The sequence below is a fragment of the Puntigrus tetrazona genome, chromosome 7 (genome assembly GCF_018831695.1).
Source record: "Puntigrus tetrazona isolate hp1 chromosome 7, ASM1883169v1, whole genome shotgun sequence".
NCBI lineage: Eukaryota > Metazoa > Chordata > Actinopteri > Cypriniformes > Cyprinidae > Puntigrus > Puntigrus tetrazona.
In genome coordinates, this window is record NC_056705.1 from 24,037,840 (window position 1) to 24,051,374 (window position 13,535).

The window sequence follows — 13,535 nt, forward strand, 5'->3', positions numbered from 1 at the left end:
GATGTGGAGAACAGTCTGTGAGAGCACAAATTTGTAGTCTCTGCATCCAAATCTTGGAAGAGTTTCCCCCTTAACTGAAACCAACAAGCATTTTTGCAAAATATGAAAATAAAATGCTCAAGCACATATAACCTGGGGAAAAAAAATATATGACAAGAAAGAAAATGTGAACAAAATCTGAATAACCCGACAATCACTTATATAGGAACAAACAAAGCTATTATGGCTAGCTGACCAGTGAAGATCATCTGTAGTGAATATTTGCACCAAGTGGGATGAGATGAAAAAAAAAAAGGATCTAAAAAAATCTTAATACTGAATTACTTTTGAACATTATTTACTCAGAATAACTGAAGGACCTTTATGCTATAACCACACTCCAGCAAAGATAATGGTTACTTAAAAACAGACAAACACATGCCAATTCACATACACTGATGTTGGCCACACACACACACACACACACACACACACACACACACACACACACACACACACACACACACACACACACACACACACACACACACACACACACACACACACACAGTAAATCCAGCCAAGAGCTGCTTTTTAATGTGTGCCATTTTAAAAAATTAAATGCTGGAAAAACATCATACCTGGTGTCCTCCTTTAAATTGAATGTCACATAAATGACATTTCAAGCTGTGATAGCCACGTCTGAAATGGTAACAGCACCCTCTACTGTAACTAATGATTGAGGTAATGTGTACTATGTGATATGCTCAGGTGTCATGATATGTAGTGGTGTTGCTGGGTACCAATGGCACTTTGAACACTTAATACCCCAAAAACATTGACAACAACTGACCCAAAGAATCCCCGTGTGAAAAAGTAACATTTTGACCATTCAAATCATTTCTTCCCAGTAGATTTAAAGAACATACACAATTAGCTTAATATACTTATCTGGAGAACATCTATTCCACTGCCAGAGTGTTAAAAACACAGTCCCTCCTCACAAACATACCAGCACTGCAGTGCCTCTCTAGAAGTTCAAATACTTCAGACTTTAAAAGATCTTCTGTTTTACACCCAGTACAAAAATGTAATCGTTCCTGATATAGTATTAACCGACAAACCAGATTCACGTAACTGAAAAATCCCAGCTGAGGTAGGTGTCCAGGAAGTTCAGCTGCAGAGTGGCAATTCTGATTAAGAGATTAAAAATAAAACATAAGCAGCCAATGGGATGAGCCTGCGATGCCACCAGAGGATGTGGGAGTAACTGTCAATCAGTCCAACAAGAATCAGAGGCTATCTGAGCCCAGCCCTCGAAGTCATCCACTCTAAACCTTGACAGAGCCTGAAACGACACACACACACACAAAATGTGATTCCTCAAACTCAGGCCAGTGTGATAACATTCAGGGTCAACATTAAAATTCTACACCAATGCCTATAAAAGGCTAAACTAATATTTTTAAAAGCTACAACACACAGCATGACGGTATTATAATGTAGAGTATGGAGAGAGAGAGGAAGGGGAGAAAAAAAAAGTAATAAAATAAATAAAATAATATAAAAAGGTTTGTGTTTAAAGCACATTCTAAACAAAACAAAAAAAAATAGATTAGATTATCTTTTAAAAGGTTAAACCATTAATTAACCAATTTAACTGTCTGGCCCATTAGGGATTATTGTTCCAGTTTTAAACCAGGCTCATTAGAAAAACATGTCTATGGTGACATCACTTCCAGTGAGTGGAGCTCAAATCTAAAACATATATAATCTAAATCTGCATACAAATGCAAACCTGGTCACATACATATAGTGGAAGCCCTGAAATAACATATCCAAAATGTGAGTGGTAATAAAAGATTAATATCCTATCGTATTCGAAAATAATGTACACCATCCACGCTAAACCTGAACAATAAAGCAAAAAGGGTTCAAACACTGCACCAGGTGAGCTACCATGCAAGGTTACCTTGTCAGAAAAGACGTGTATGGAGTTCATTATGTGATGCAAACATCAAAATGTTTTCATACACTCGCGCAATACTATAAGTATTTATTTTGCCCTGTAATCATAATTTATGTGAAAATGAATAAAGTGGTTGGTGTTTTTTTGTCATTAGCGTACATTTTAGAGCTTTGCACGAATGTAGCTGGGGTATATTTCTTTTCCAATGAGCTTGGGCTGATTGTACATTTTGCAATCATTAATCTATTAGACGGTACAGCGTCTACAGGCTGTGTCTGTACTGCAGGTCTTACCCTTCTCCAGTGAGCGCACAGCACGACTGGATGTGCCAGGGATGATCCTTGATGGAGCTCAGAGTCAGATATTTGGAAATCTCTGCTGCAGACATACAACCCTTCATGTCCTGCTTATTAGCAAAGATCAACACTGCAGCTTTGCGCAGATCCTGAGAGAATTAAAGGCAAAAAAACAACAACTGAAAAACAGTCTCAAATTGTCTTTAATCTTTTTAAATGGGATTTATATCCATGCTCTGTTTGCTGTAAATGTTAAAGTATTAGCCTACCTCATGTGCTAGCATCCTGTAGAGCTCTTCTTTTGAAATGGCTAGTCTTTCTCTGTCAGTACTGTCCACTACCAGTATGATGAACTGCGAGAGAAAATACACACACACACACCCCTTTATTATCAGATGTCAGGCAGCGTAGTTTTGCCCTTGTATTCGGGAGTGATTTGAGAAGTTTAGCAAGGCCACAGAGTTGTTTGTTGTGGCCCACAGCACTGAATAGAGCTTGACAGCAGGGCTACACCACAAATCTCAAACGCACGCTTTCTGAATGAAAGACGGGGGTCTCGCCATTCGAATCTCTTTGTATAACCCTGAACTTTGAACTCTGATTCAGACACCAGCTGCTGAGGTCTGGAGGAGTCACCGCTGTGCTGAACTGTTGTTCAAACTATTGTTCTCAGTAGACTGAACGCACAGCTGTTACTCAGAAACCGTCTCAACTTCATTCTCATTCACTCATTGCGATTAAAGTTCATTAAAATGTGTGATACTGTTTGAAAACATGCTACCGTGTTTATGTATTACAGTTTTTTTTTAAATAAGCGGTGTCAATTACCGTGTTGCTATTATATGTCTTGGGAGTGATGTGTTATGTCAGAACAATGTTAGGCTTCCTTATTAAAAGTATTGCTCTTAACAGACCTACGCGTTTTGTATCACTAGTGCAGCGTTTTACATTTCTTGACATAAAAAAGCAAACAGACTGAAACTCTGTCTGAAGCTTTGAATATTCAGTATTGATTGCTTCCCAAACTTTAAAGCTTAAAAAGTGAGCTACATCACATAATGCCATGATTACATCGGGCACATCAATGGTTGTGCCGCAACAGCTAAGTGTCTGTCAACTGGATACGACAAAGAGACCGGTGCAAGTCTATTGCAACCCCTACATAATTCATAATCAGGGAAGTTTGCTGCTATATCATGGATGCAGCAGGAGCAATATTACGCAGCACCTGAAAATGCTGGAGACCATTTTCAGACGCTGCATAGTATCATTGTTCCTTGCTTATTACAGGGGAATGTAACTACAGAAGAGCAGTATTTGCTATTGGTCTAATCAGATTCATTGATCTATGCAAAGCTGCAACTAAAAGTGTTAAAGCCAGAAAACTGTTAACACTGAACTGTTTATTTCTAGGGGAGTTGGAAATATAGTAGAGTGTTCCTTTAGAGCTGTGATGATGTTTTAACAGCACACTGGTTTAAAATTTGTAATTAAGACATGGAAAATGGTGAATCATCTCTAAGACAGATATTAAGGTTTAGTCCATCACTTCACTTGATAACTAACTTTTAAAAGCAGCTTTAGGCCAAGAACCGCTTCTTAGCAGTGTTCTTGCAAGTAATTATCAGAGGCATGATAAAAATGGCTCAAGGGTAGCATTAAATTCATTAACCAGCACAGGCACTAATATCACTAAACATTTCAATTTCAAACGAACGCTTTTCTTGTGAAATTTCTATTCTCAAAAGAATCCTGATGAAAATGCATCATGTTTTTCCACAGAAGTATTCAGCGGCACAACAGTCGAGAAAACATGCCTAAAACAAAATATTGTTTGGTTTATTGTGAACAAGGGCCTGTATTCTGTATGTGTTTTGTCTCTTTCAACCGGTGGTCACATTTACGATGTAAATGCTGTTTGTGACTGAATTTTGTTCACAGAGAATCACTTCAATGTAATCCCCTTATTTCTAAAGAGCCCTTCTACATCAATGGAGAAGTGTGTGGTTTCCAAATCTATTAATCCAATGATCTCCTATCAAACAGGTTCATCCTCCAGCAGTGAGTTGTGTAAGTGCATTACCTCAGTGTTGGAGTAGTATGTGTTCCAAGAGGAGCGGAGACTCTCCTGACCACCAATATCCCACATCAGAAAGTGAGTTTTCTTCACCACTATTTCCTCCACATTGCTGCCAATTGTAGGAGACGTGTGCACCACCTCATTCATTAAACTGTACTCAAAAAAAGGTTGAAACAAAATTAAAACAAACTACACTAGTCATATACATACATCTCTCACTTTAATGACCATGCTGAAGCCTTAACCGTTCAGTACCATGTCTATCTATACACCACACATAACATTACATAATGAATAAATTGTAATATTTAGAGCAATAAATAGTCTATAGGAAATAAAATATCCATTACTTACAACTGATAAAGGATAGTGGTTTTTCCAGCGTTGTCCAGACCCACAATAATCACCTTGTGTTCTACAAAATAAAAAAATCAAATACATATTACAGAGTATGAGAAAGGTCAATAATATACAGTCCAACGGCAAATGAAAAACAATCAATTCATCTCAGTGAATAAGGAAAGGACTATGTATCAATGCCAACACATTTTACATGAAATAGACAATTTTATGCCTCAGCAGCCCAGTTATAACATTAAAGTGGGTTCATCATATCTGCTGCGTTTTTTTCTTTTCGTTCAGAACTAGCTTCTATTGACCTCTCAGTTCTATTAACTGGAAGATAATTGGTCCAACAATCCCATACAAATGCACGGCTCTGCCACATGGGACGTACGCTTGCATAACAGAGGAAGATGTGATTAGATAAACTAGTGATCCGTCCTTTGCGATGTGAGAAAAATGTGACAGCCCGTGTATGCGAGAGAGAAAGAGAGAGCACATTTGGATGTTTTCCACCTTTGAACTCTGATGTGAACTACAGGAAGCCGGACTGGATAACTCACAACACTTCTGACAGCTCCACAAAGACACAAAATTTTTCACAGCTAGGCTATTACTTCCTCAGTGGCCGACCTCTATTTTACATCTGTATGCCTCCAGCAAAAAGTTGAAGACAAAGAGAGACACGGTTTCTCAAGACTACAGTTAACGCCACCCACAGTTTTGGTGGAATTTTTCTAAACAAACGCAAAAACAAACTGAACTTGACTGTATTATAAGACTACTAGAGCTACTACTCAAAGCTTTAGTCAAAGGATGACAGTTATGAACATGATTTGCATAATGATTTACAGGACCAATAGGCGTTAAAGCTACATTTAACCAATTTAATATACGTTCTTAAACTACACTGTCAACTGTTAACACATATTGCAAGAATTTCCATTTTTGTGAAAGACTGCATCAGCTTGTGTTTTAGAGAACAACACTCAGTGTAATGAAGCGACTAGTCCTCTTCGGTACAGTAATCCAGGGAATTAGGAAAGAGAATGAGATTACAAATCCAACAGGCAGAATTCCTTGTGTGTCTGGAAAAGTAGGCCAAAGAGTCATCCTACGTTCTCCTGAGAGCTCTTTTTGGACCTAGAGAAAGACTCGGCATAAAGCCCAGAGGACTGGCTAGTTTGTTTGTAATAAATGCATCTAGCACACACAAGAAAACCATATTTCATCAACAGTTAACATGTAGAACCTTGTATGAATGTAAATAGTTTGGTGTCAGAATTGACAAAGTGCACGCAATATCAACAATGTCGATTCCAGTGTTAAAAGAACATCTGTCCAACATTATAGCAATCTGGACTTGGTTAGGAATGTTTGTCATGGGACGAAACTGCTAAAAAAAATGCCAAAAATTAGACAGGAAATACCATTCAGTTGTTTGCACGCTTTGTCAAATCTTAGATTCTCAATGATAAAGATATGCAGGTTAAAATGCAGTTAGAAGAGTAACCTAACCTTTGGACAAACTAGTTCACTAAAAAGTTAAAAACTCTTCAGTTCCCGTGCACGTGTCCATCATTGTGTGTCCTGAAGCCTGGATCTCTCTAGGCAGGCTGAAACGGGCCAACAATGGGAGAGGAAAGCGGTTTCCTCACGCAGCTTTTGTTTGCCAGGTGGTCATGGCATCTGTTTCTCTACACAAAAGCATTTTCAATTCAAATCGGTTCCTTTTATTGTCACTGCACAAGTTGAAGCTGATATCTGACCCCTCTGTCCTCTAGACCTACATCATGAGAGACACTTCTGTCATAGCATGCGGACATATGTCAAAGAACAAAACTTATGAGAACAATTCACACACCGACACATGAAACAGCTAAGAGCTGGAGATTTTACCTCAGGTCAGCTGTAGACAACAACATTAGTTTTAGGGCGAGACACAACAACACAAGCAAAACAATCTCCCTCTCTCTCTCCCCCATTCTTTTGTTTGTTTTCATAAACTGGTGAATTTGAAATGTTGGTCATTTTATTTGCTTCCCTCTTGCCTTAAAACCTTGTTAGCTGCCAAATATAACTATCATGTCACCATATTTTCGAAACGATAGGCAATATCATGTTTTTGGACCATAATAGTACTGCGAGGCATCATATAAAAATACTATAAATGTATAAAGTAATTATTCAGTACCATGGTACTTATCAAAAGACATAGGTAGAGTCTGAACCAGACAGTTTTAAGCCCGTCTTACTTGATTGCTACCTTCAGAAAGCCCATTATCAACTCAACAAGTGGACAACACTCAGTTTGTACATCATTATCAAATTACCCATATGTTACCTTTGCCACATACATCTAGATAAGATCAGTTTGAGCTGTCGGGAGAAGGTAACGGACCGACTAACAACCCGTTACAAAACGAGGTGAAGACGCGACCCTGTCCGGTTTAATATATGCTTGAAGTAAACGTGTCGGTTCGAGGCTGTGGTTTTCACGGGTTAACGTTAGCTCAACGCAGCGGATTTAAACGGGCTCACTAGCATGGACGTTAACGTTAGCTCGCTCAGTTCCGCTGGATACCAGCCGGAGGCGGACAACAGTCAAAAACACCAACCACAAAACAGCCACAACACAATCTCTTACCTTGATTACAAAAGAAACTCCACAGTTTGGCGAAAATCAGACCCATTTCTCCCGGTGGATGAGAGACCGCGTCCGGCGAGTGCGAGTTTAGCGGAGAGGCCTAACGTTACAGCAGCTGTCTCCGTGAAGCCGTTATTTCTTCCCAAACCCCATGCGGCTACGGTCGCTCAGTCAGCGGCACACGTGCGTGTCTGTCCGCGGTGTGTTCACGCAGGTAAGCGGCTCGGGGCTCTTCTTCTTTTGTGTGGTCAGATCAAGTGCGCGGCGGATGCATCTCTCTGCAAACACTTCCCGCTGACCTCATCCACATTTTCCTCGTGGACAAAAAAACGCGCATCAGCTCCCTTTGTCTGGATACACACGCGTAAGTGCTCGAGGTAGCAGAGCTCAAGGGAGCAAACTTGAGGCGCACAGAGTTCACCGCGGCGCTCGCGTGCGTGCTGCTCCTCCTGGATAAATAATAAGCGCTCGCTCTCTTGTGTTGTGTGTACACACACACACACACACACACACACACACACACACACACACACACACTAACCATCCCCCATCAGTGTCAGGTTACACGTGCGAGGAACATGACGTGACATATCCAGCCCACAAGTGTCACATCCATGCAATGTCTTAGAAAGTTTTATATTTAAAAGAATAAATCATAAAAATGCGGTCTCGCACTCAATGTACTACTGAATACCCGAACGCGTAGCAATGATACTTTTCTGTTCAAATTGACATGGAAATATCCTAAGCGGCCAGATAAACAGACACAGGTCAAAAATCACACATTGATGACAATATGGTTACTATAAAGTGCTGCATGAGCCACGTGTTTTGTTTTTTTTTTTTTGTTGCATGCAGCAGAGCTCACTTGCACATTTTGAAATCTCTAAGATAAAGAGGAATTAAGCCATTTGTGAGCCGTGTCGAAAGAAAGTAGATAAACGAAATAATCAAAACATCTAAAGATCTGGCATAGTACTGAGCAGAGTGTTTGAGACTAGCGACTGGTATGATCAGATAAACACTTTTCCTTTATCACATTCATCAGATATCTGAAGGAATATGCCAGGCTACATACATTAGTACGAATCAGAATCTTAATGCACAGCCAGCATTTAATAGAGTATATGTACAGCACATGCTATGCGATCCAGAATATTAAGTTAACATGAGTAGAAGTTACGCAGAGAAAAATTCATAGCATGACTTTAAACCCATGCTTTGGTTTAGTAAGAATTATCTGCAAAGAAAAAAATTCTGGATATCAGCAACTTAGCAAAAAAGAGCCAAATAATCAATAAATAATGGCAGGAGCCCTTAATAGTGCAAATGAATAATGAACACCTGGAAATGTTGGCACATAAAAATCCATCACAAAATCTCTCACTCAGGTTTCCACTGCTCCAACACTGTTCTTCTCTGTATTCCTTCTATTACTGACATTTAGCCAGTGACCAGGGACACTGGCAATCTTGGATAAAGATGAAGAAACCTGTGGATTTTTATATATATATATATATTTTTTTTTTTTTTTTCTTGGCAGTGAAAAGGACAGATGGCGTGTCGAAGATGCCCTGTACCATTTTGTCACATTCTTGAAGAATGCGGACAAATATCACACTTAATGTGAGAATGCAGTGCTGAAATCGCAAAACACATCTAGCACATCTTTATTTGTTCATATACAGTAACTGATATAGCATTTAACTAAACAGAAAAACAGCCCAAACAGAAATGGCTTGCTTTACAATGGCATGGAAAACATTTTTAGGCAAAATGTAACCATGAGACATAGTGGTTAACAATCTTCTGTGTTATGCACACAGCGAAATCCATCCAGTAAAATCACCAATACACTCATAATTGAATACGTTCATGATTTAATTTTGATGTAGCTAATGGAAACTTTAGAGAATGTCGGGAGGTTGCTCTCAGATGAACATATAAAACATGAAATCTTCTAGTGCACTGGTGAAGCTTTTAAATAAAGGTCAAGGCAACTGCAGGCTTCTAAGTGTGTATTTTCAGGTAATTTTCAGGGCTCTGTGAGCAGCAGAGCTTCCACCTTCTTTCACCGCCAAGCTGTTTACCGGCACGGTGTGTCAAAATTCATGCATCCTTCTTAAACGTGATTAACAGCAATGACTTCCAAAATTCACCCGAACACATTTAAGTTATCGCTTGTGTACAGAATACATATTAAAAGTATTTAGTATATTAAATATTGTACAGAGGAGAATCAAACGCTTCAGAGATTATGAATAATATCAAGGATGTTTAAACGCTTGTTGTTTCTATTTAATTTTTCATTTTATGTTATTGCTTTAATGTTGATGCCAGACGCTAGGTGGCGCACCAGGCTTTAGAGCCATACAACATAAATAATAAATAAATCGTTCTAAGCATTAGAATTAATAACATCATTGTTAATAATGAAGTGTGTTCTATAGAGTTTACAGGTAATAATAGTAGGCTAAATCATGATATAATCGTAGCCTTTCATTTTTCATTATCTTCACTTGAGTTTAGTGATAGTTTTTAAAGCCACTCACGAGGTATTAGTACACTAATGCAGCTCTACTACAACTTTGGTCTTTCAGAATTCACATTTTATACAGCCACCTGATGGCAGTGATGAGAAAGACATGAAACAGATAGAGCAAAAATAATCAGAGCGCTTAATGAACGCTGCTTTATCTCAGGAACTGCATCCTTATTCTGGGTCTGCCTAATAATTACCGTATGTGAACTCTTTCTTTGATACGTGGTTCTTAAAAAAGCTTTCCAATTGATACTGTCGTGTTGCTTAATTTGACATTATTAGCTAGTCGCTTATTTATTCCTTGTAGCCTACTGCTAAGAAGGCCGTTTGTGTAAGTAGGTGTTATAGGGAGCAGGTTTGTAATCTGAAAAACGGTCCCTGCAGAATGGTAGTTATTTTGTCCATTAGAGGATTTTACTGTAGACTTCTAGAGCTTAACGGTACAGTCTCCAATAGACCATGGCCATGGCAACTGTACACATGCACGCGCACACACACACACACACACACACACACACTACGCAGGTGATGAACAGAGCTGGTTTTCTTCAAACATGCTGCTTGGAATTTAGGTTTATCAGACCAGAGAATCGTGTTTTTCAGAGTCTGAGGGTCCTTTAGGTGATTTTTCTTTTGCAAATGCTATGCGTGTGTTCATGTGTTTTACTGGCATAAAGCCCAGATTGGTGGAGTGTTGCAGCGATGTTTGTCCTTCTGTAGGTTTCTCCTATCCTCACTCTAACCAAAGCCCTTCTCCATCATTTGCTGAGTTTTGGCCTGGAGGCCAGATTTAGGAAGAGTTCTAGTTGTTTCAAATATCTTCTGTTACAGATAATGGAGGCTACATGCTTCTGTCAACCTTCAGCAGAATTCTTCAGATGTTTGGTTTGGTGTAGTCCTGTCTTTGAGCTCCACATACAGTTTTTTGACCTCAGAGCTTGGTCTTTGCTTTAATATGCATTTTTCGCTGTTAGATGTGTGCCTTTCCAAATCATATGCATTCAGCTGAATTTGCCACAGGTTAGCTTCACTCAGAGAGTGGTAATATTTTTAAAATCAAAATTTGATCTGTCCCAGATAGGGGGAATAAATATGTATGCAATGGAGTAATTTCATTTTAATTTTTTATTAATTTTCAAAGATTTAAAAATCCTGTCATCTGATTTGTCATTACAGTGTGTGGAGTGTATAGCGTTTTAAAATAAAGCTGCAACATAAGAAAATGAAGGGGTTTGAATACTTTCGCAAAGCACTGTATGGGGAAAGGCCAGCTCACATTGGTGTGAAAGTCAAAGTCCCTGCAGAGGTGGAGAGTGAACACGTTAGCTCTATCAGACACCTCAATATCCATTATGCTTACAAGTCACCACCAATCAAATGCTGATGGTAGACTGATGCATGATATTCTGGGATTTAGGTGTCATTTTTTATGCAGCTGTTGAGAAATCTATGTTTAAGACAGCTGGTTGACAGACTTACATAATGGCTACTTCTCTCCTTGCAGAGACCAAATCCCATTATACAGCACGCTCAAATTAGAGACCAAGAAGGTGCTGACACTTAACATTGAAAAAGAGAAGAGTGGTTGTTTTTTTTTTCCTTTTCTTTTGAAAATCAAGTCAGTAGGATTTTAAAAGCACTGAAATTAGAGAAATTAGCATGAATATGAGTGGGGATGAAATGCTAAAAGAGATTCAGTAATGCTTTCTATTGGGATGTCCATCCATACTAATTACACATTGCATGCTGACATATCTATAATAAAAAAAAACACATTTATGAATAATTATAAGCAGCTACTCTAAACAAATAGCAAACACCTAAGATTCTTCATTTTTTTATAATAAAGAACAATAAACATTTCACAGAAGCTTTCAATTCCACAAAAGGTTTTGGAAGTGGAAAAATATTCTTTCGATTTTTGAAGTGTTTTTCACTAAGACGTTGTTCACTGAAAGGGTTTTGGGCAGCAATGAAAAACGGCTCTTCTATGGCAGCACTGTGAAAACTTTCTATTTGACTTGGTGGTAGAGCTATTTTGAAACTAGCTAAAAATAATTTAGGCAAGTTGCTTAGAATTACATTTCTGTTGTTAATATTATGTTGCGGTAAATTGGTTTTGACTCGTTTTAGAATTATCTTGTTACTGGCACTAGTTTTTCACTTAAGGCTAGACTTCTGTTACTTTAAAAAAAGATTGCATTTATTTACCACTGTCCTGAATGGATATTAAGTAGTATTAGCCATTAAGCATGCAATTACTCACTTCTGTAAAATGTGACCTAACAAGTCTTGTAAAATGTGATTGGTTAATTCTGGGTTATTATGGCTTGATGGTCTTAACTGTCTAGAGAGTTTTTTTTTCTGAATCTAATCATACATTATTCAGTAATTGATGACTCAAGAGTCACTCATCTCGTCCTCTAATTAGGCCACAAAGGCACCTGTTGCATGTGCTGCAGGACCATTCAAAGCATTTGAAGGACACTGGAACACAAGCACACTTGCTTTCATGTTGACCTTATGCTTATTCATAAGCATGCGATAGCGAAACTGCAATAGTATGACGGTAGACGTAAACGTCAAGCAAGCTTTTAATGGTCATATGAGAGTAAAGCATGTATAATGAGAAAGAACATGATGGAGAGCGTATCCTCCTACAGGAGGAAGATAAAGGACTGACTAAATGAGAAAAAAAGTGAAGTACGAAGCAGTAGGAGAGAACCTAGAAATAACTAACATTCAATAGGTTCAGCACATGTCTTCTTGTGATTCACCACGCCATTTCTCTACAGCCGCTCGCCATCCTTGCAGGTGCAATTACCCTGAGACTTCATCTCCCCACAACCATTCTTGCCTATAGAGCTACAGCCCCTAAAAGCAAGTCCAACCACATACTATAGCTGCCAATCTTCCAACACCTCCCCCACAAGCACCGGCAGGGCTGACATCCTCCGAGCCAAACCGAGCACACCGACCCCAGTGGTGCAGTTATCCGCAGGTTACAAAAAGTTGAGGCAGAGTGCAGAGGAATATTCAGAGTGGTTAGTGAAACACATCGATAACTGAACTGGTGTGGATTCAAGAGGAAAAGCATTCAAACTATACCTTGACTCATAATGAGAATGATGTACATTTGCATTTGGTCCTTTTAGCAGATGCTTTTAACTAAAGTGAAGAAATGAGGAACACCGCAAGCAATTTATTACGTAGAGATAACAAGGTGTACAAATAGGTTTCAGTTCATTCAAATTCACTTACGTGAAAGAATGGTATGGAATAAATAGACACTGAAAGGGCCAGAGCGGACTTTTAGTTCTGACATGTTTTATACTGTCTGCACACTCTTAAAAAAAGTGCACTGTTAATATAAAATAATTTTCAGTTTTACAAATTAAAAAAAAAAACTAATGGAAAATGTCCTGGCAGAAAGTTACTGGTACATTTTCTGTTTATCTGCAATTATTTCCTTCAGTGCATAGGAAGGTAAACACTGGGTACTGCATTCGGGAGAGGTCAGAACATTTAGTATTTGTGTTTGTCTGACAAATAAACATGGAGTCCTTTACACTTATTCTAATATTTAACTTAAAGGTATAATTCAGCCAAAAATGAAGATCTACCCTCAAGTCATCAAAAATGTAGAGTTTTGATGAAATTAAGCATCGCATTACCAATAA

General features: G+C 38.6%; 1 protein-coding gene across 1 annotated transcript; it reads right to left on the reverse strand.

The window, feature by feature from the left end:
* Window positions 1-523: 523 nt before the first annotated feature.
* On the reverse strand, window positions 524-7,834 carry arl8 (ADP-ribosylation factor-like 8). Its single transcript, XM_043245803.1, has 6 exons — window positions 7,314-7,834; window positions 4,679-4,739; window positions 4,328-4,475; window positions 2,514-2,597; window positions 2,242-2,393; window positions 524-1,327 (listed from the first exon to the last, which is right to left on the reverse strand). The coding sequence occupies exons 1-6, from the start codon at window positions 7,357-7,359 to the stop codon at window positions 1,279-1,281; spliced, it is 540 nt and encodes a 179-aa protein (XP_043101738.1). The 5' UTR covers window positions 7,360-7,834; the 3' UTR covers window positions 524-1,278.
* Window positions 7,835-13,535: the final 5,701 nt, after the last annotated feature.

Coding starts and splice junctions, on each gene's coding strand:
- arl8 (XM_043245803.1), bottom strand. CDS start 7,359: ATGGGTCTGATTTTCGCCAAACTGTGGAGTTTCTTTTGTAATCAAG. Junction 4,740..7,313: donor GAGTTTCTTTTGTAATCAAG/GTAAGAGATTGT, acceptor TTTATTTTGTAG/AACACAAGGTGATTATTGTG. Junction 2,598..4,327: donor CATACTACTCCAACACTGAG/GTAATGCACTTA, acceptor TTTCTCTCGCAG/TTCATCATACTGGTAGTGGA.